This window comes from Rattus norvegicus, chromosome 11, assembly GCF_036323735.1.
Source record: "Rattus norvegicus strain BN/NHsdMcwi chromosome 11, GRCr8, whole genome shotgun sequence".
Taxonomy (NCBI): Eukaryota; Metazoa; Chordata; class Mammalia; order Rodentia; family Muridae; genus Rattus; species Rattus norvegicus.
Window position 1 is genome coordinate 69,904,358 of NC_086029.1, and position 22,951 is coordinate 69,927,308.

A 22,951-nucleotide genomic window follows, 5' to 3' on the forward strand; every position below is an offset into this window, starting at 1 on the left:
CACAAATATAACAGTATTGTTTGTAAATACTCATAATGTGTAAGTAACTTAAATGTTCATCAACTGAAGATTACATGAATAAAATGTTGTATATTTGTGCAATGGAATATTATTCAGCAATAAAGAAGAATTAAGTATTGGTATCAGACAAGATGAATTAACTTAATTTGTACCCCATTTTAAAAATAAAACCGAAAGAAATTTTTGAAACAATCGAAAAGCTCCAAAATCAATGCAAATATCGGATAAATTAAAGAGTTAAAATTGTATTCAGACCATACTGTTTGTGGTTTTTTTAAAAGATTTATTTTATTCATATGAGTACACTGTAGCTGTCTTCAGATACACCAGAAGAGGTGATCGGATCTCATTACAGATGGTTGTGAGCCACCATGTGGTTGCTGGGAATTGAACTCAGGACCTCTGGAAGAGCAGTCAGTGCTCTTAACCACTGAGCCATCTCTCCAGCCCACTGTTTGTGTTTCTAAGACTTACTATTTTACTGTATGTGTATAAATATTAATCTACTTGTATGTGTACCACATGCATGTCTAGTACCCTTAGAGGACAAAAGAGGGCATTGGTTCCCCAGAACTGGAGTTAAGAACTGTTGTGAGCTACAACATGGAGAGTGGGAACTGAACAACCTGGGTCCTCTCAGAAGCAGCAAGTGCTCTTAACTGCTGAGCCATCTCTCTAACCACTGTTTATGGATTTTATTAAGGAAGCCATACCAATTAGAGCTATACACTGAGCTGTTTGATTAAGTAATATGCTTTGTGTGTGTGTGTGTGTGTGTGTGTGTGTGTGTGTGTGTGTGTGTGTGTTTCAGAGTATAGTGAAGTAATATGTGGAAATAGAAGGTATGGATAAAATAATATGTATGTTAGGAGTTATCAAGCCTGAAAAAATCCAGATCTATTTATCATCGCCTTCTTACTTTGTCATAAGATTGAAAAAGTTTTTGAACCATTTAAGCTCCCTTAAATAGGGAGTCACAGATGAAATTGACATCTTAAGGGATACAGCCCTGAAGGAAGAGAGCCCCGAGGGACTCAAATTAATAGAGAAAAGAGACTATCAAAGAGGGCATTGAGGGTGGCGCTTAGCATGGACAAGGAGGGAAGGAGGCACGGATGAGAACAGTGTGAAGGGGGAGAAGGGCCCAGACAGGACCCTCAGGTTGCGGGCATAGATGAATAGGTACATGGTGAAACCGTTCGTCGCAGGAAGTAAAGTCAGAAGTGAAGGAAACTTGAGACTCCATGGAGCTACATTGAGTTTGAGAGGTCTGCAGAAGTCCCAGTTTAACAAAGGGTTCCGCACTAAGGATGGAGTTTGAGCAATTATCAGCCGCAACACAATCTCCATGGAAACCATGCAGGCGCAGGAAATGCTCCCTCGGGAGTGAGCGTTTCTTATCAAATTAATGAATTACTCTTTGGCTGTGCTAACATTGGAAATGTGAAGCAGTGGCTTGGTCAGGGAGAATGGGGAGAACTAAGTGTTGGGGTACAACATCCTGGCTGGTCTGTTTCCTCTCAGCCTGCATCTGAAATGTGTGGTAGATCTTTTATTCCTCTGCGCGCGCGCGCGCGCGCGCGCGTGTGTGTGTGTGTGTGTGTGTGTGTGTGTGTGTGTGTGCACCTGTGCACATGCATGTTTGCATGTGTAGGCGCATGTGTACATAAGTGTATCTGGAGGTAGTAGATGAGAGGCACCTTCAGTAACTCACCCAGCTTATTCACCGAGGCAGAGACAAAACCAAAGCGGACGTAGCTAATCCCTCTCTCAGTTTGCCCCAGGGTCTCCTGTCTCCACGCGCTGCTGAGGCAGAAAGGCAGATTGGCCGGCCCAGCATTTTACATGGGTCCTGGGGAATCTGACCTCTGGTTGCATGGCAAATAGTTTAGCCACCGGGCGGCTGCTGAGCCATTTTACAGGCCCCCCAACGAAGACACTTTGAAGAGAGTACAAAGGCAAGAGACCCATACGTTAAAATGTCACGTGGAAGATTAAGTTTTAGTTTCTCTTTTACCCTTCTTTACTTTTCTTCATTATTTCCTACATTTCATATGGTACTGTAAATTTTTTAAGGAAAATACCAAAGCCCTGTAGCTCCTCCAGAGGCAGAGTTAGCTTACCATGCTCATCTGAGATCACGATGTGTGCTCTGTGAGCTGCAGGCAAGGAAGGGTACATTAGTGACTTACTTACCCCTGAGCAGGAAGGACTCAACCCCCACCCCCCGGGGGGGGAGTGCTGCAGGTTGGAGAGGGAGCAAAAGACCATCCCCCAGGTTGTTAAAAAAAAAAAAAGGAATCAAAACAGAATGATTTAGCATACCCAAAGTTTATCAACAGCTGGGGGAGGGGGGTGTCTTGTAGACTATGAGGTGCTTTGGGGATGGTGATTTTGGTATTATTTATGCTTATATTTAAATAAGAAAAATACATCCATCTCTTTCTTTTTTTCTCTTCTGGAGTTACTCTTGAAGCCTTAATGTTGACTGCTCAGCTCAAACTCCTCAGCTTACAGTTGGAAGGCTCTGTAATTTGGCCTCGTCAAATCAGAATTTTAAGCTGATTGTAATCCAAAACATCAATTATTTCGGGGGGGGGGCAACTTCAACACATGGTCAAGGTTGAGACCCTCTCTGGATAATAAAAGACAGCTGGAGCGTTTGGGGCACCTGTCATGAGAGGAAATGTCAGTGAGCTTGCCTTTGCTCGCCCCACAGGTGACAGCCGTGCGGGTGCATGTCAACAGTTCCTCTGACAACCTGGACTACCCAGTCCTGGTTGTGGTTCGCCAACAGAAACAAGTGTTGTCCTGGCAGGTTCCTCTGCCCTTCCAAGGACTGTAAGTATTCTCTGCCCAAGCAACTTCACTACATTTGACTCTCTTCAATGTTCTTAGACTTAGCTGGCTGTTTTGTTTTGTTTGTTTTGTTTCATTCTGTTCTGTTTTTCCCCTTTAACCAGAAGAGAACTCAGGCATGCAAATGCCAAGGTAGTTCATGCCAAATGCAGACAATGAATGCCCCAAGGCTGGTCATTGGTATACATTTCTATCCTCTCTGGATTTCAGATGAGTATTCTGCCTAGATTTCCAGCACCTAGAAGAATTTACATCATTTGAAAATCTACCGTAAGGGGTTGGGGATTTAGCTCAGTGGTAGAGCGCTTGCCTAGCAAGTGCAAGGCCCTGGGTTTGGTCCCCAGCTCCGAAAAAAAAAAAGGAAAAAAGAAAATCTATCGTAATATTCTATTCCCTCTTTTGAAAATGGATCGTTCCATAGGCAGCCGACATAGGAGCAGCACCAACCCCGTTCTTCAAAATGCCTCTTCTGAGTGCACTTTTCGCTCAGTGGCGTTTACAGAGCAGAGCCAAGAGGTTCAGGAAGACACCATGAAAAACAACAGAACCCTCTGCCCTGGCAGAGTACCTGCTGTGCCAAGGAGAGCTCATTAAAGCACTGTGGCACCAATACAAAGCCCAGACGGTATAGAGAGATAGGCATCTGATGAGGTGTTATTGCGTGGTTTTTAAAGCTGGAATTTGAGTGCGCAATACTAAGTCTGATTGTTTTAACTTGAAATCAGTGAGACTGAAAAAGAAAAGACTCCACTGGCAGCCTAATTAGGAGAATTCCTCCCTCATATTTTGGCGTTTTTTTCTTGAATAACTTGGGAGCCTGTCTTAATGCAATACATAGCAATGGACCCAGCCTGAAATTGAAAGCATAGGACTTGAAGCCAAGTCAGAGAGGAGTAGAGTGAGGTAGAATTCTCCCTCGCTCTGTTCACTGCGTCTCCTTCTCCTTGCTGATGTTGTCTCCACCCACGGCTGCAGATACCAAAGGAGCTACAACTACCAGGAAGTCAGCCGCACTCTATGTCCTTCTAAAGCAACCAATGAGACCGGCCCTTTGGAACAGCTGATCTTTGTCGACGTAGCATCCATGGCTCCCCACGGTGCCCACTACAAGTTGCTGGTCACCAAAATCAAGCACTTCCAGCTCCGGTAAGCAAGCAAACACGGCTCTCCTCCGCTTCCGACTCTGTTTTGCCTGTGAATACTCGGTTCAGTGGCCATCTTTACAGATGAGTCTAGCATCCTTCAAACCCAAGCTCAACTCGAACCTTCGGGGAAGCCTTCGGGGAAGCCTTGCCTTTGCCAGTTGTACCTTTGATCTGTTACTGTCACCTGGCGGCAGCCTGTGCGAATTGCAGGGCTGAATTTTCAGTGAGGTAATTTGATGGCTCGGAAAGGAAGCTGTGAAACTGAAGCCAATGGGTCATGGCTCTCAGCAATTGTTAAGGAATGGCGTGCAAATCTATCCTGCCACGTTGTTTTCTGTTTCCACTTTGTGTAATATGGCTTTGTAGCATCAAACAGACCTTGCAAACATTATGAAATACACAGGCCTGAGGAGAGGTCGTAGGTGGGCTGTGTATGTTTCTTCCTTTTTTTTGATGCAACAAAGTTGGCGACCCAGAAACCCAGAGAATGGTGGTCATGGAGTCCAGATGAGGGCTGTGGTAAGAACCACTCCAAGTGTTGAGAATGAGCCCTGACATTGCAGTTTCTTCCATACAGTTCGGAATGACAGACTAGAATGCATATGGAAAGCATTCACTGATGCCCAGGGATTTTTGTTGTTCTTGTGATGGGGGGGGGGTCTACTTATGCTGCCAGTCTAGCCTCAGACTTTTAGGCCCAAGCCATCCATCCTCAAACTTCTGCCTCCTAAGAAGCCATGACAACAGGGATGCATCACCACACCCAGCTCTGAGGTCCAGAAATCGTGTCCCAACTCACAGGGACAGAAAGGGGCAAAAATCAAAGCTGGACTCTGTTGTTTGCGTCCTTTTCTAAGCTCATCCCCTCTTAACATGCTCTCTCTTCTTTCCATTTAAAACCATCATCCCAAATTTACACCTCCCTAAATATGCTTCTCAATTGCATGAAGCATTTGTTTACTCTAATTCAGATTTTAAAATAACAGTTGTCCCTTTAAACGTTCCTCCCGCTCCCTTCACACACGTGCATGTGTTCTTCCCAACAACTCCCAAAAACAATGGGCCACTCTGTGTCATTAGGGTTTTTTGTAGTTGTAGGCAAGGAACAGTGGGAGGGGGTGTTGTAGGAACAGGCGGCCACTGGACGGTAGAAGGGTCATAAGATAGGGGTAGGGGGGACATAAGGAGGCACTGAGAATACAGTTGTGTACTTTGCATTATTAGTGGTGTGAGGGATAGGTTGAAGGAGACAGTATTGGATGCAGAGAGGCTAGAAGGCTGGTACAATGAATGGTCAGGGTAGAAAGTGAGGAGGTGTCTTGAAAAATGTAAAAGGCAAAATTCACAAAACTTGAATGAGTATGAAGGGAAGGGGAAATGAGGTGGGGAATGACATCACATGTGGTTAGAGAAAATGAAGATTGGACAGTTGTGTTCCATGAAATACTAAAAAGGGAGCACCATCCCACGATAACTCCAGCTACTCTCTAGCCCCAACGGTCTCGCCCACTTCCATGGCGAGCCCCGTGCAGCAAGTGCCCATCTCCCCATTAGCTGTCACAAATCCCTGTAACCCAGTAAAATCAAAACTCTAGAGGCTTGTAATTTATCAGTCCAATTTATGTCTGTAAATTCTCAACCCACAAAATGCCCAAAGAACTCAGAGCCAATAGATATTGATATAAGCTCCCCACTTAGATTAGACAGATTGTCCTGTAATAATCCATGCCTTATATGATATTCATAGCTACCTGTGGTTATTTACAGCCACACAGATCTAGGTAGTCCTTCCTTTCTTCCATTTTCCTTCTCTCCTCCCTCCTATCTCTCCCGACCCTCAGCCCACCTCCTTTTCTACTGTCCAATCACAGGCTCTAGCCTTAGTCTTTCACCTCCCTCACCTGCTTACAAACAGCAATTCACACCGCTGTGACTTTATGATCGGTCTCAAGCAGGAACGACTTCACGTAGAATCTGGTCAAGGAGATTAACCTCGTCCCCTTCTCTTCATGGCTTAGAAGGCACTTAAAAATGTAGAAATTACTAGAACATTGCTTGCATGAGATACTTTTTGATCTTCAGCTACATTTTTTGCTTTCTGGGGAATGTCAGATGCTATGACTTACAGTATTACCCACAAGCTGTATCCTCAACCATGAACTCCCATGTATACACTGGACTCTCAACACTGTGGCCCAACAGTCCAGTGTGGAGGCAGGCTCGCTGACTGCAAAGCTGTGGGCTGATCTGTTCCTAACGACTTTGCCCGGGTTTAGTATATGAAGAGAGAGAGACGCCATCCCGGCTGCAGCAGGAGACCAGCTGGCTTTTAGGCATTACCAATGATTGCAATCTGGGCTAGGTGTTTCCAGATTTTGGCCTCTTCTTCAAGTCCTTGAAATAAAGGCACACAGATTTCAGATTAGAACAAAATCTATTCAAAAGAAAATCAATAGTACAGGTCAGAAATTTTTGGTCAGGAATCACAGAACACAAAAGAGTACGCAAAGGCCTTGGTTAGTATTTGGGGCTCCCTTCAATGGGGTTCAAGGACAGGAGGAGTATGGATGATAAGGGCATATCACAAATGGTTCTATTTTGATTGATAGACATAGATTATGGAAGCCTTTGGCCACTGTGCATGTCCTTTCTCATTATGCATCAGATCTTAATCATACAATGCTCAACTATGCATAGACCCAAGATAGTAAACAGGCAATTCTAAATCTTCACCCAGAAGACACAGTCTGCCTTACTGTACGTGAATCCAAAAGTAGTTCAGGCCTGACTGGACAGCCTTCTGTTCATGCTTAGAGATATCTAGGTAAGATTAAATAGGAACTGCCCATTCTTGGTGATCATTAAAGGGAGGGAAAACGTATTCTTTTGTTGGAGAACAATGTGCTTGCAGCTCAATGCAGGAAGGGGATCTTACTCTAACAGACTGCTGAGTGTATTGTTAGGAGATGGGTGAGTGAAGTCCCAGGCTGCTAATGTATTCCTCATGGCAATATAGTCTCAAGATAAACAGGGCAAAACAAATGGGAAGCAATCTTCAGCAGAGACCTGTGGTTTGGTACTAAACACATTTCTCCATTACCTCTCTCTAGTTTGTCCAGCACTAATGGCTATGGCTTTCAATAGATTATAAATGGAGGTACAGTTATCCAGCCTGCATCCCTCCTCCTCCTCCTCCTATTGCTTGGGATGTGGTGCTCTCTAAACCCCAGGGTGTGTTGACAAACTCCTCATGAAAGGGCAAAGTAAAGAGTGCACAACAGGGATCTTCTATGACTAGAAAGCTGACTGTAAGATGACCTGCTGTCTGCTAACAAACTGACCCAAATAAAACAAAAGAGAAATTCTCTACTAGAATTCTAGAGAGCATGGAAAGGGAACAGAGCAAACTAGCAGAGATGAAGAGTCATGGGTGAGAGGAGGGACAGAGTAACAGCTCCCTGAAGAGTGTGGAGATTCAGCAGGGCTGGGGAGTCCTTTGCACGTGGCTCCTCTAAGGACTGGGACCTGCTGGCAATGAAGATAATGGATAGCCAGTTGGAATTAATTAAAGATGATGAAAGAATCTGAGAGGAAAGAATGACAACCAGTGCCAATGATGAGTCTTAGTTAGGGTTTCACTGTTGTGAGGAGACACCATGACCAAGGCAACTCTTATAGAGGACAACATTTAATTGGGATTGGCTTACAGTTTCAGAAATTCAGTCCATGATCATTATGGTGGGAAGCATGGCATTGTGTAGGCAGAATTGGTGCTGGAGGAGCCAAGAGTTCTACATCTTGATCCAAAGGTAGCCAGAAGGAGACTGTCTTCTGCAGGCAGCCAGGAAGGGACATCTTCCACATTGGGTGGAGCTTGAGCATTAGGAAATCTCAAAGTCCATCTAATAGTGATACCCTTCCTCCAACAAGGCCACACTAATAGTGCCACGTCCTATGGGCCAAGCATATTCAAACCACCACAGTGAGAATGACCTTATGGGATTTAGTGAACATCTATTATTGTTGTTGTTGTTATTGTTTTGTTAATCTAGATGCTTGTGCATGATCAAAAATTTATTCTATTGTGGTGGTGCATAACTGTAGTCCTAGCACTTGGAAGGTAAAGGCAGAAGGATCAGAAGTTCATGGTCATTCTCAGCTATGCAGCAAGTTTGAGGCCAGCCTGGGCTACATGAGACCCCATATCAAGTAAACACACCAGACTCTGTACCCCAGAAATTTCAGTGCATGCTCTCTCTTCTCTCTATTCTGTCTGTCATGGCGATTCATTCACATTGCCTTATCTCAACCCTACTTTTGCTACCTTTATGTTTCTAGTAGGTGTTTTCTTAGGTCTTAACCTGCAATGTTTGTTTGTAGTTTCAGCACCTCATAGGGTTATATAGTAGGGTGCTTGCCTAGCATGCAGGAAGCCATGAGTTAGCCACCCATCACCGCCCAAACTGTGTGGAATCCTATGCCTCAAATCCCACCACTTAAAGTGGAGGAATCAGAAGTTCAAGGTTATGCTCAGCTACAAAGCAAGTTTGAGGGCAGCCTGGAACACACCAAATCCCATTTCAAAACCATACACGTACAAAAGAAATGTTGATATTTCTTTATAATAACAGTAACAAATTTTACCAGCCATCTCCAAGATAATCTCCTATTGCATAGGGAGCGTAGTTCTCTTCATCTTAGCATGTCAAGGCTGGGGAGATAGCTTAGCAATAAGAGTCTGCACTGCTCCTCCAGAAGGTCAAAGTTTGGTTCCCAGTCCCAACATGGTGGCTTAAAAACACCTGAAACGTTGGTACAGGGACTCTGACACCTTCTTCTGGTCTCTGCAGGCACCCACACATATGGCATACACTCACACAGGCACACACACAGAGAGAGAGAGAGAGAGAGAGAGAGAGAGAGAGAGAGAGAGAATGAGAGAGAGAGAGAAATTTAAATTAAAATAAAAAATACATCTTTTAAAAGTTCTAATATGGAGGCAGGAGGGGCATCTGCCCCCCCTCCAGCTGAGGACAGATGATGGCTGTCACAGTAGGCTGTCACTTTTCTTCAAGGGGTGACCACCAGCAGATTGGCCATTCCTTAATGGGTAACCCCTCAGCCACATGCTGTGTGTGTGTGTGTGTGTGTGTGTGTGTGTGTGTGTGTGCATGTGTGTGTGTAGAAGAAGACAATGACTTAAAACCAGAAATGAGATATACTGGGGAGAAGTGGGGGAATTGAGTCAGGGGCAGAAATGTTTAACATACGTAGTAGACATCTACAAGATTGTCAAAAGATGAAAGAAAAATAAGGTGGATTACAATAGAGAATCACACTTAACATTGACCTTTGGCCTCCCCTTCCACATGTGTGTGTACACATGAACGTAGGCACACACACACACACACACACATACACACACACACACACACACACAGAGGAACTTGGTTGGATTGGTCTGTTACTTATTTTGAAATGATCGAGACAAACCAAGGAGCAGCAAGGGCAAAGCTGATTAATAAGAAAGTTGATATTTGTGGACATCGAGTCCCAGAGACAGGAAGAAATCGTGGGATCCAGATAAACGAGGGCAGATTCCCCACCCTAGAAGGATGAACTCTGAAGAGCAAGAGGTAACAGGAGGGCTGGCCGGAAGGGCGGGGTGTGAAGGGAGCGCACAACAGATGGCAATCGGCAGATAACGGGGAATGATAGTATGAAGTCCACGGTGCAGAGTCATTATGCATCATTTCCTCCAACAAACAAAGTGGGACTTGGAACACCCTCTGTGCCTGCAGGAGCTCACTGATGTGAGACTTAAGGTCCTGTGACTCTTGTTCCTTCACTCTAAACTACTGACCGTTGGTCCCTGGCTCTCCATGCACTCTGCCTTTTCTTTCGTCTTCTATTTTATTACTCTCCTGTAAACACTTCCTTCTTCTTACGTCATTCCTCCACACACCCTTCTGTCTGTTCTCTTCTCTATTCTCCTTACGTGCATCTCCTCTCCTGACTCAAGAGTCTTTCTTTCCCCTCTTCCCTTACTTTACCAGTCCAAGCAGCTGAACAAAGTGGGGTTTAATCTCTCAAGTAAGCATTTGTTTCCTGTTTCATTTTAAAAGAAATGAATGGAAACTTTTGATGCCCCTTGCTCTAACACTAGAAATGCCAGTGGGTTTTCTTAGCTTTGTGCTGTTAACTAGTGGGGGCCTGTGATATGATACACCCTGCTCACTTCAGTCAAGGCCACACTAGCAAATATTGTTTCATCTCCATGGACATACTGTTGATGTTGTAACTACTGCCAGCTCTGCAAAAAACAGAAGGAAAGTCTTCAGAGAATCCTAGGGAATGAAGATGGTGAAGAACCTAGAAGTTCAGGTTCAGACACAGCAATGCAAGGAGGGGTACACGATAGGAGGGTGGCCCTTTCATCAGTCTTGGAAGCTCAGGTGTGGTGGAGTTGAGAGTGATCTACCGTGATAAGATGAGGCCAGAGCCACAAAGAGCATGTGCAAAAGGGCAGCCCTTGTGGAAAACAAATTCGTCTTTGTATTTCCCAGCCTCTTGAAATACTTCAAAGACGTTCACACTGTGAAGCACTTGGTGCTACAAAACCTTATGCCTCTTACAAAATTCTAACCCTCTCCTTCTCCCTGTGCCTGGATCCTTGCTGTCTTAGTATATGACAAACCTAGTCACAGGAAACTCCATTTAGAGAGCAAGTAACGTCATTGTGTTCGTTGGATGGTACTTTTATTTTATAGATGGGCTTTAGAAGACAAACCTAAAGCCAAAGAGGATGAAATTTTGCAGAATTCAGCAGGCGTTGCAAGAGACTGGGGAGAAGTTCAGGGCAAGAAGAGCTTAGTGCTACTCCTGACGATTGTCCCACAGTGGCCATCTATTTATCCTGATTTTAAAGCACTGCTCTTTTGGTGTGGATCCATTAAAGTTATCATGGAGTGGCGCCTACAAAAGGACTCATGCCTGCAGTTCCTCTCTTGCTACCCACTTCTCAGGATCAAGTTTGATTGATTATATTACTTGATTGGAATATCTTAAGAGAGTCCAGAGGCAGAGGCAACCAAAATGACCTAATGGATATTTAAAGATGTAAAAACAATCATCTTCCCCAATTTCATCATTCGTTATTGTTGAAAACACAAAGCCTCCTTTACGTTTATCAGATTGCAGAACCAAATGTTTTTCATAAAGAGTAAGGCACCGGGCATCTAGGTTAAGGTTGTTCTCCTTTAAGTAACTAGTTCTTGCTTGCTAACTCATTCTTTTCTCTCATTTTCCCCTCATATTTCTCAGGACGAATGTTGCCTTCTACTTCACTGCCAGCCCCTCTCAACCTCAGGTAAGTAAAGGGCTCCCATAGTTAACTAGAGCCTACATGGCACAGGGAGAGTGAACTCAGTCTGTGTTACTATCCCGGAGCTTGCCTTATGTATTCTTAGTGGGATCTTGGACACAGCATTTAATCTTACCACCTTTATTGGGACAAATGGGAAGCACACTAGCGTTCCTAGGTGTGTCATTGAGTAAAGTCACGTGTCTGATATGTCGCAGGGGATGTTGGATGGTCAGTACTAAGTGCTGTGGGAAGGATGAGGAGACAAACAACACAAACTTGGGGATTGTAGACCTGGTGGTTGAGATGGGGTGGGGAGACAGAGCATGGAAGAACAGCAAACATATGCCACGGCTGTGCTGAAAATATAAAAATAAAAGACTCCCATTCCTGCTGCAATATTGGCAGACTGGATTTGAGTCCCCGTCAGTAAAAATAATTAGCTATTTTTATGCATTCCCCAATAAAAAATAACCTCAAGCAGAACAGATAGATGAAACTCTTTTTGAGGCCGTTTTTCTGATGACATTTCTAACTACCTTTTCTTTTCTTTTGTGGCTTCCAAAAAAATCTATATGTAACAAGTTCAAAATGGCTTCTTGGCCCCTCATAGTGGTCCACACCATCATCCTACCACTTTAAACATCTTCACCAAGGCCAGAGAAGTGTGAGCTAGAGGCCAGACCGAGCTACACTCAAGTTCCAAGCTTGCCTGAGCTTCATACTAAGGCACCATCTTGAAACAAAAACAAAAGACTGGTCTACAGCCACAATACCTATGCTATATGTCTGAAGGCTTTACTATGAGTTTGCTCAGGAAGGGTCACCTAGCTTTTGTTTTGAACACAGTAAAACTGGTGATAATAAATATTATGGACTGTCATAAGTCTATTACAATCATTGATGCGCTTGTACGTACTTCACATCTAGTAGTGTAGCTTCTGTCTATTCCTGGGGTATAAATTCCTCCACTGCAGCTTGTGGTGATTCCCCTGCAGGCTTTACAGCAGACAGGAAAACAACCAGGATGGGGTAAGAATGAAAGTCGTCTCAGCCTTGTTTTAGTGAACTGGATGCTGGAGCAGGGCAACTAGAGTCTGGCCCACATCATTTCTATATTCAAGCATGGCACAGTTTTAGAAAAGGGAATTCAGGTAACAACTCAATCCCAAGCACACAACAGTTTAAGGTATATTGACGCTGAGATTCTTTACAAAGTACATCCGGCTTCCTTCACAAGAATGGGTACTTTTGACCCAGAGATAGTGCCCAAGACTTAAGGTCCAGGGATTTTTGACTGAAGTAAACATACAAGCTGTGGGTGTCAGCATTGGCCCTAAGACAACATAGAAGTCACTTAGGTTTGACATCAGTCCTGATTGATTGGTTTTATGGCCTAAAAGCAGTGCTCATGATTTAGGGGAAACGGGTCTGGGATAATTAAAAACAAAAATTCTGGGAGATAGGGGCAGAGCCTGTCTCCTCAGACAGCAAGCGATCACAGGGTTGTAAAAGTCCATCATCCCTGGCATTCCAGGAAAAGCAGCGGTGCACCTCGTTCCATTGAAGAGGTAAGCCGTGTGTTTCACTACCCTGGCCTCTCTGGTGCTTATCTGTGTGCATAAGGCCTTTTTGTTCTCTACGATGGCGGATTTCAAATGGCCCACATGATGTCATTGATCACGTTGAGAGTAGTTATACAAGGCAGTGCTCCCAAACCTGAGTAAATGAATGCCCACTTTTGTTTGCAGTTCTGGGGATTGACTCTGGACCTTGTACATGCTAAGCGAGTGTTCTAGCTCACACACACACACACACACACACACACACACACACACACACACACCTGACCCTCAACAAAACTAAGATTTAAAGTTCCTTTCTATGAAAGTCATCTTAGGTACATACTGGCAAGAAAGATAGCAGGGCACAATTTGTTCTTCTTAATAGTTAGTGACCACTTAAATTCAAGGGATATTTAGGGGACCTAGATATGTGGGTCAACAATTAAGGGCACTTTGCTGCTTTTGTAGATGACCCCAATTTGGTTCCTAGTACCCACACGGTGGTTCATAACAGCATTTGATTCTAATTCTAGGGGATATAATGCTTTCCTCTGGCCTCCAGGGGCATTGTATGCATGTGGGTACACAGACATAGATGCAAACAAAACATACACATAAAATAAAAACAGAATGTTTCTTTCTGATTAAAACATATTTTGAGGCAGGAGTCTAAAACATCCCTTTGACTTTGTAGTAATTTAGAGATAAATAAGGCTGATAATAGTTTGATATATTTATAGGTGTTCAAAAATATTGGCAGTTTACCAAAAAAAAAATCTAGTAATATATGTTCGTTGCTCACAGTAATTTAGTTACACAGTATGGCTGTCCTGAGAGCACCCTAGGACACCTAGGCTTCTCCTTGGAATAACTCTATTTGTATTTGAATTGTGCCCCAAAATATACTCATACATGGCATGGAAAGATTTCTAAACAGGAATGTGAATGGCTTTTTAAAAATTTTGACTTTCTATTTATATTGAATTGGTTCTCAAAACAGCATTAGTAAAGGCCATATTAGAATACAAATCAAATTTTGGCTTTCTTATCTCTTTTTAAAAGTGATATGTTTACCAAGTCTGTAAGATATCAGAACTGTTTGGGAAGGTTTCCACAAAACCTTAGTCACAAATTTGATGTTTCTCATAAAGTTGCCACACTTGAAATTATTGGGTTAAATTCTCCTCACACACACATCCCCCATTTTTAAATGTTTAAAATGTTTAAAAATTAATGTGTTTTTCCAATGGATTTGTAACTGAGGTAGGTCAGTAGTGTCACGTCTTTCTGTTAGCAATGCTGCTTGTGAGTTAGGAGAGATAGCTCAGAGGTCAAGAGTACACATTGCTCCCACAAAAGACTGGAGTGTGATTGCCAGCACCCACCTTGGGCTGCTTGTGAACACACATAGCTTGCCTTCTGTCTTAGTGGGCGCCCTCTCTGGCCTTTATAGGCACACCACTTCTCTCTCTCTCTCTCTCTCTCTCTCTCTCTCTCTCTCTCTCTCTCTCACACACACACACACACACACACACACACACACACACACACACACACACACACACACACGGGAGGGGTCTACTTGAAAAGCTCTCAGGGAGAACTTTCCCTCGGGATGGAGACCCTCCAACTCTAATGACCAGACCGAGACACCACAGGATGCAATCAGCAAGAGGATTTGGTTTATTGTCGGGATACACAGGCACAGGCACCTGTGGGCGCTTCAGTCTCTCGGGGGACTGGCGTGCCCCACGGAACCAAGGATGGGCTTTTTATAGGATTTTGGGGAGCAGAAGCAAGCATACAGAAGCAGATGTATGGTTACAGGGATATAATTGGTGGATTCTAATATGGCAAGGGTTTAGCCCGGGGGCAAGTTTCCTAGCTACCTTCCTGAAACATAACAGCTGACTCGGCCCCCCAAGGGTTCAGCCCGGGGGCAAGTTTCTTAGCTACCTTCTTGGAACATAACGACTGACTCGGCCCCCCACCAAGGTGTGGGACCTCTCCCGGGGCTTTTTTTTCATTGTCAGGTGCTCAACCGCAGTCGTCCTGTTGCCAGGCCTTCAACCAAACACATCCTGCTTGGCAGCCGCTGTGTACTCAGTGTTCTAACCTTTCCCTGAACCAGTCATCTTAAGTACAGCCTTGCAAAATGGTGTTACTGCTGCTAAACTGGGGTCTTTCATACTGATAGTTGAAAGATACATTTACCCAAAGTCATGGACATATTTCAAGGGCTCAATGTCAACAATGTCAAACTTAATCGTTCAATGTAGAATTCTCAAGAATTTCTCAGTCAGGGAAAGAATTCTTTACCAAAAGTTTTAGGAAAGGCTGACCTAAAGCTAATTCTTCCTTCTAACAAGGTCAAAATTCTTGAGGAACAGGAACATCTGCTATTCAAGATGTGGTTTCACATTTCACAACTACCACACAGTAAGAGCTGTTGTCTGACGTCACATCCTGTGTATCTATCTCTGACTTTGAAGGAGGCTGACAGCAGGGTGCCTAAGAAGAAAACTTAGAGCCAAGCCCATTATAAGCTGGTTGATAAGAAATGTCCACCTCACAAAATGGAAAGGCAGCCTTGTAGACATGGCCACTCACTCCGCTGCACTCCTCCTCGTGTCTGCACAGTGGCGTCTGGTGGGGAACAGGTCATTGGTCAATATGTAAGAGATGAACAGAAGCCTGAAACAGTGGCCAGTTACTGAACTCTGCATCGGAAATGCACACCTAATGGTAGAGAAAACCACCCCAAGCATGAAGGATGATAGTTTGAGTTTCTTTAAACATTCCCTAAGATTAATACATCACGCACGTTTCTCATTTTCTCATTCTCAGTATTTTCTATACAAATTTCCTGAAGATGTGGACTCCGTTATCATTAAAGTGGTGTCTGAGAAGGCTTATCCGTGTTCAGTTGTCTCCGTTCAGAACATCATGGTGAGCCCCGTTACTGTCATGTCAGCCCCCCAGCATGTAAGATTACAGAGTTCCAGAATAGACAGGCTGTGGACTTGTGTCATCCTCTTATCATTCATCTCCCCCAAAACCCAAATAATAACAACATACCAAATAACGCCCATGTACCTGAGTGGGCAGTCCGTGTTTGCTGACACTGATGAGAGATAAGAAGTAGCTGGCTTCTCACCAATACAAAGAAAAGAAGGCAAGAGAGAAATAAAGAAAACCTAGTTTTGAGTTCAATGAGAAAAATAAAATAAAAACCTACCACCTGTTTTGGTTTTAGATTGTTATTGTAACATCAGATCCTTTCTGTATTATAAAACATCAACCAAAAAGAAGAGGGGAGGATGTTATATACGTTAAAGCAATCTTTTTATAATTCTCTTGAATAGAGAGTGACTCTGATATTTTAGGTCAAAGTTCAAGGGGTTTTGTTTTGTTTTTTGTTTGTTTGTGTTTTGAGACAGGGTTTCTCTGTGTAGCCCTGGCTGTCCTGCAACTCACTCTGTAGACCAGGCTGGCCTCAAACTCAGAGATCTGCCTGCCTCTGTCTCATGAGTGATGGGATTAAAGGAGTGTGCCACTCTACCATGCAAAGACCAAGCTTTAAGAGGACCATTTTGTGACTATTCCGCAGAAAAGTTTCCATGGTGTCTAGATTAATTTGATTCCCCTGGCATGTGATCCCGGTGGCAGAGCGCTGACACCTACCTATGGAAGAACACCCACCGGGTGACACTGCTGATACCCTCTCTTTTGTCTCTCATGTGCTTTAGTGTCCAGTGTATGATTTAGACCATGATGTGGAATTCAATGGTGTCTATCAGTCCATGACCAAACAAGCTGCCATCACGCTGCAGGTGAGACATTGCTTCTGAGGTCCCAATAGTCATGGGGTCCAACTGGTAGTTACTTGCCCACTCGACCAAAGGAGAAACCTGTTCATGTGTACCTTGGATTGGTTTTAAACTGAATAGTGCTCTGTCTGCAGTCAGTGCCTTGGTGGTGGTGGACAATGCTACCCTTCCAGGTGTTCTTTTATCCCCTTGGGGGTTCTTAGAGATCTACAGTGCTGTAGGAAATAAATCTGACAGGTTGCTTATAGGGATAAGGCCAGATGGTTCCAATTTACTCAGTGAGGTGTGGCAATTTAGGATAAAGTTTATTACAGTCAGTTAAAGCATTTGAACGTATTATAATAATTGCTACCAGTAACACTCACCAAAAGTTGGGCTGAACTCTAGACAGAATAACAGATCCAAAGGCATATGGGCCCTATTTGGGGAGCACTTTGACCTTTTGGTTTTTGTAACCAAACTCATACTTCAGTGGCGTTTTATAGCAAAAATGTACATATATTATGCCATCATATTCCAAGAGACAGTCTATCCTAGTCTCTAGGTTGGTACTTAAGAAATCTGTGACCTGGACTGTCCCTGTAGCATAGGGCAACATCGCTTTTTGATTAATCCACAAAAAATGGAGAGAAACTAGGTATCATTTAGATATCAGACCTAAAAATTTCTGTCAGTCAAACTTCAAGGTTTGAGCATCAAGGATTTAATACCCTACATGTCTTGCTGTTCATGTTTATGTCTTCCTTAGCATATCAGAACGATGTGATCCCTCAAATATAAAAGGACAAAACAAACAAACAACAACAGTAGAGTAGGTGTTCCTTTGCTTTCCAATGCTGTATAAAACATCATGACCAAAACTTGGGAAGGAAAAGGCTTACACCTCCATGTCACATCACAGTTCATCATGCAGGAAATCAAGGGCGGGAAGTCAAGGCAGGAACCTGGAGGCAGGAAATGAAGTAGGAGTCATGGAGGAGTGCTCCTTACTGGTTTTCTTTCCATGGTTCATTCAGCTAGTTTTTTACATAACCCAGAACCACCTGCCCAGGACACCATCCACAGAGTGCTGGGGCCTCCCACATTAGCCATTAATGAAGAAAATGTTCCACAGATTTGCCTGTAGACCCATCTTAGGAAGACCCTTTCCTCAGCCCATCATCTCTCTTCCCAGGTTAATGAAGGCAAAGCAGAGCCGTAACTAGAGTATGGCTACCTCCAGTGTATTTGGCAGTAAATTGTTATTGTTCTGGACTTGTGCTTTGGGTTTTAGACATTCAGTGAACTAAGCACAATATCAGAAATTTGAACATGACAAAAATGCCTGAGTTAAAGGACTATAATGTATGGTTATCTTGTCAACCCCACTTACACGAATAGGGAATTAACTCATGACCCAGGACTGAAACAGCACAGGTAGAGAAATCAAGATCACAGATCAGTCCTAACCCAAGTCCTTTGACTCCCTCACCTGCGCCATTTATTTAACTATTTACTGCATGATTTTAGACAAGTTACTTTTCATTAGATTTTAAGTCCTCATGTGGGCACAGATTTTTAAATTCTCCATGTATCCACTTATATTCATTTCTTGGATGAAGTAATTAATGTTCATGGATGGTCTGAAGTGTGAGAATGTGGGAGCCCTTTCTGGGGACTTAGAGAGCAGGGGGTGACCTATCCTTTTCTTCCTTTTCCTTACCGCTCCTCAACCCTCTGGACTGTTTCCTCCTGGCTGTCTTTCTTCCCTGTGAATCATGAGGTTGTTATGTCTTACACAGAAGAAGGATTTTCCAGATGAGCAGTTCTTCGTGGTGTTTGTGATAAAGCCTGAAGATTATGCATGTGGTGGATCATTCTCCATCCAAGGTAAGAGGCACTGAGAGATACTTGGGAGGGGAGGAAAGGAGGCCAGAAGCTCATCTCTAGTTCTTACCGAGGGCCTAACAGCAGCAACTCAACAAGGCACTAGAGACATTTGGATAAAAAATAAAATAAAGTTAACTCCACATCTAAAGGTAGTATTGGTATTACAAAATGTCCCTTAGTACCTTCAGCTTTCTAATATAATACTTTAACTCCTTGAGCATTTTATACAATGCATTTTAATCATATTCAACCCCCACTTCTACTCCTAACTCTTCTCGGATCTATCCATCGCCTCTCCACTTCCTCCCAATGCCATGTCCTATGTAATATGTATTTTGTTAAATAACACGTAGCGTCCAGTTTGTAATGACTGTTTATTCTGGGTGTGGGGTCATCCACTGGAGGAGGGCCAATCTATCAGGGGCCACACTTTTTCCCTTATACAGAAGCCAGCAACTGTCAATAACTCCCCAGTAGAGGTTCATGAGCTCCTGTGCCCTCTATGCTAGAACATTGATTGGATTGGTTTTGTGCAGCTTTTCAACTTTTTGAAAGTCTTATACCAGTCCATATGAAGTGAGGTCACTTAGTAGGCATTTCATTTGCTTCCGAGATGTAAATGCAAAGGGATCTGTTTCCCAGGTCAATGGGATGGTGCTTACTGACAAGACAACTGACCCGAGGCCCATCCCTGCATTCTATGTGGTAGAAAGGGAAACTCAACTCCAGCAAGCACACACACACACACACACACACACACACACACACACACACACACACACACGGAGGAGTGGGAGGAGTAAATGAAATAATAAAATCCATTTCCTATATGCCTCGCCAGTCAGCCCTTCTACAAGGATGTACAAGGAAAATCTAGTTTTATCCCAATTGCCAAAATTGTATTTCACAAGACAATGAGAAAGCCAAGTGTGATGACTTATCCCAATAACCAGGGGTTACATAAGTTCTGATGCAAATGCACATCGTTGCATTGCCCAGAGAGTAGACTGCTAATTGAGAACACAGACCTCCTGCTAATGGGCCATATGTCACCCACACAGAGGGCGTTTTCTGTTGAGTGTAGTATGGCTCCCTCGGTGTCGGGTGACATTTCTGCCTGCGTGTACTTTAATCTCTTAATTATGTAGCTCTATAGGCTTACCAGTGTTGTCTAATGTTCCCGAGTGAACGCCAAGGCCTTTGATGGCTGTGTAAAGGAAAACATTTTTGCTGGCAAGGAAAAGTGCAAGCTAAGAAGAGTGTAGCTGTCTGGTTCGGGCACACTTCTCTTGAGATGTCTGTGGACATCCAGAGAAAGGTCCAATGTTCCACATTGGAGAAGGGAGGCTACTTCATTAATAAATTGGTTCAATATATAATAAGGTTCAATTTCATTTATGTCAGTTGGTGCTACAGAAATGCACCCAAGCAAAGGCCAGTCTGAGATCTTCATCAGAGGGACATCTAACATGTTAGATGTTGGATCTTCCTCCAGTTCTTGTACATCGATCAGAGTGGACTTTGTATAATACATTGTATGATATAACTGAATGGAGGGTGAAAGTCTAATGTCTGATCCATTGTGTTCTGTGCCTTGTTGGTTTGTATGTTGTTGTTTTGGCTTTTGTTTGTCTTTGTTTGATTGCTTATATTTGTTTGTTTTTTTAACCAGAAAATGAAAATCAGACCTGGAACCTACAACGATCAAAGAACCTGAAAGTGACCATTGTCCCATCTGTCAAAGGTTGGTTTTGGCTCTGGAGTGGGGTGGAGAAAGTCCTGTGTTGGGAGATCTATCATGTCATTAAATGCCAAGGTCTCCCTCTCAAGTGGAGCCATCATAAGAACATTAAAGCTTATTTAACTTACAGATAGGATTAGACCTTCTTGAAGAGAAAGAAAGGCTGGGGTGTGTTTTGGTGATAGAGTACTAACTTGTACGAGGCCCAACAGCACAGAAACGGGTGTGTGTGGAGGGAATAAAGAAGGAGAAATAGAAGAAAGAGGGAAGAGAAAGAAGAAGAGGGGAGGAGAGGAGAAATAATGGAAAAGATGGACAGAGGCAAGGAGAGGAGGGAGAGGACTCAATTCTAGAGTTGTATCCAGTGATCTTGCCCACTTCCATGGGTGGTCATCACTAGGAAGCCACTTGTGGGTAGCATCCGGGTGGGCTCCTACAATTCTCAGCTCCAGTGACATTTCATTAGGATTTAAGAATGGACATGACGGAGGCCAATCCTTTAAATGGTGCTGTCCCCAACATAGTCCTCCTCTTTCCAAGGACAAGTTGACCAAAGCTGTTTCTCTCTCCCCAGGATCTGTGTATGTGAAATCTAGTCTTTTCAGCGTATTCGTTTTCTTGTCCTTCTACTTGGGCTGCCTGCTGGTCGTGTTTGTCCATCACATGAGGTAAGTCCACAGGTTCTTCCCCTCGACTCTCTGTGGTGTTCAGAACATTCTCTTTGGGGTTCACTGACTGGCCACTAAGGGCTGTCGTGGGCAAGATGCTTGCTCTCCTGTACTCATACTGCAGCTTTCTCTTCTGGGGAATGAAAGAATAATTGTCTCACTTGCAGATCTGAAGTCAATGTCCCACATTACACGCTGGTAGAGTGTTCATTGTGAAACTGAAACCACAGCAGTAAGGCAGCTTGTCGGTGTTTATACCTGAGAATACTCGAAGTAAATCCCACAGACAGAAGGGAATCTTCAGCTTTTTCCAACTGGAGTCTGGAAACAAGCGAGCATTCTGTCAAAAAGTAAACTGAATGCCTACTTTAGTAATTTGAGCAAGGAAATTTCCCTACCTTAGAATTTGGAGCATCCCCCCTACACCCACTATTTTAAACATAAATAAATATAATTTTATAACTGTCTGCTTCTCTCTGCGGGGCTGAAGTTTGAGAATTCTGATTTTGTTATGGTTTCTGTGAAACATCCACAAAAGGTTGGCAGGAAGTTTACAGTAAACAAATGGAGTTTCCCCCTCTCATCTTAAACATGAGGAAAAAAAATACAAAGGCGGCAGAGAGCTGTGAGATCCTTAGGCAAAGCACACCCCTGCTACACACCAACTGTGAGAAGAGCTCTTTGTTGCCTTCTTGGCACAGTAAAGGCCCATTTCTCACTCAGGAAACAACTCTTTTCTATACTCTCATAAAAGTTCAGATACTGCCTTCAAAACCTCCCGCTGCCCACCCGGGGCCTGCCTTGTCCCAAAAGTCAGGAGGATGCTGGGTGTGGTGGAGATTGGCAAGTTTAGAGTCTACAGGAACTAGAGAGAGAGTTCAAGGCCAGCCTGAGCTGTACACACACACACACACACACACACACACACACACACAAGAGGAAAGATCTAAAAGATCTAAATACCCACAAATATATACCCAGTGAGTCCAACAAATTTAGAATTTAGAACAACAGCTGCCATCAGGGTAAGATACTCCCAGTAACACGGACATTAAAATGAGTATATCTCCCCCATAAGAGATCAAGAGCTCACTAATAAACACAGAGGGAATGCTGGGATTGGAAAATCATCTGCAAACACCACAGCTACACTAACTCAGGTTAAGAATGGTCAGTAGAACAAGGTCTGTACTCACAGCTACTCCAGAGGCTGAGGGAAAGGATTGAAACTTCAAGGCCCACCTGAGCTACACGGCGTGTCTTAGCCTTAGCCTGGGCAACCCTGCCTCAAGGGCAAAAGTCTCCAGGCAGTGGTGGCACGTGCCTTTAATCCCAGCACTTGGGAGACACAAGGAGATGGATTTCTGTGAGTTTGAGGCCAACCTGGTCAACAGAGAAAGTTCCAGGACAGCCAAGGCTACCCAGAGAAACCTCCTCTCCAGGAAGGGAAAAGAAGTCTGTGGTAGATCAGTTAGCTAGTGTGGGCCAGACCCTGGCTTTAAGGCAAAGAAAAATAGTTGTCCGTGTCTACCGAGTTGAGGAGAGGATTCTGACAAGGAGCAGGATGTTTGTGTGACCTGACTGTGTTCCTTGATAAATTACTAGTCAAGAGAGAAAAATAATGAGTATGTAGCAGAGAAATAAGACACATCGGTCTGTCAATTAGAATAAATGCCACTGAGGGAAGGTGAGCAGTGTGTGCCTCCAGTCATGACAGCACGTGGAGAGAGGCCCAGCTTCACTCCCTGTAGCTCCTATGAATGTACGTTTTGAATCTAACCATGGGCAAACATCAGACACAGAATCTGTCATAAAGGGTGCAAAAGGACCCAGTGACAGGTGTTAGTGTGAAACTTAAGACAGTATGTGATTTCAAGTTAGATCTTGCAC

General features: G+C 43.7%; 1 protein-coding gene across 5 annotated transcripts in view; it reads left to right on the plus strand.

The window, feature by feature from the left end:
• Sidt1 (SID1 transmembrane family, member 1) overlaps window positions 1–22,951 on the plus strand; it is a 97,620-nt gene that overhangs the window by 36,600 nt on the left and 38,069 nt on the right. For 4 of the 5 annotated variants that reach the window (XM_017597923.3, XM_006248328.5, XM_039088181.2 and 1 more), the window contains exons 2-9: window positions 2,741–2,862; window positions 3,856–4,026; window positions 11,349–11,394; window positions 15,801–15,902; window positions 16,703–16,786; window positions 18,565–18,652; window positions 20,325–20,396; window positions 20,968–21,061. In XM_017597923.3, the coding sequence (XP_017453412.1) occupies window positions 2,741–2,862; window positions 3,856–4,026; window positions 11,349–11,394; window positions 15,801–15,902; window positions 16,703–16,786; window positions 18,565–18,652; window positions 20,325–20,396; window positions 20,968–21,061 (779 nt within the window). 5 annotated transcript variants of the gene reach the window in all.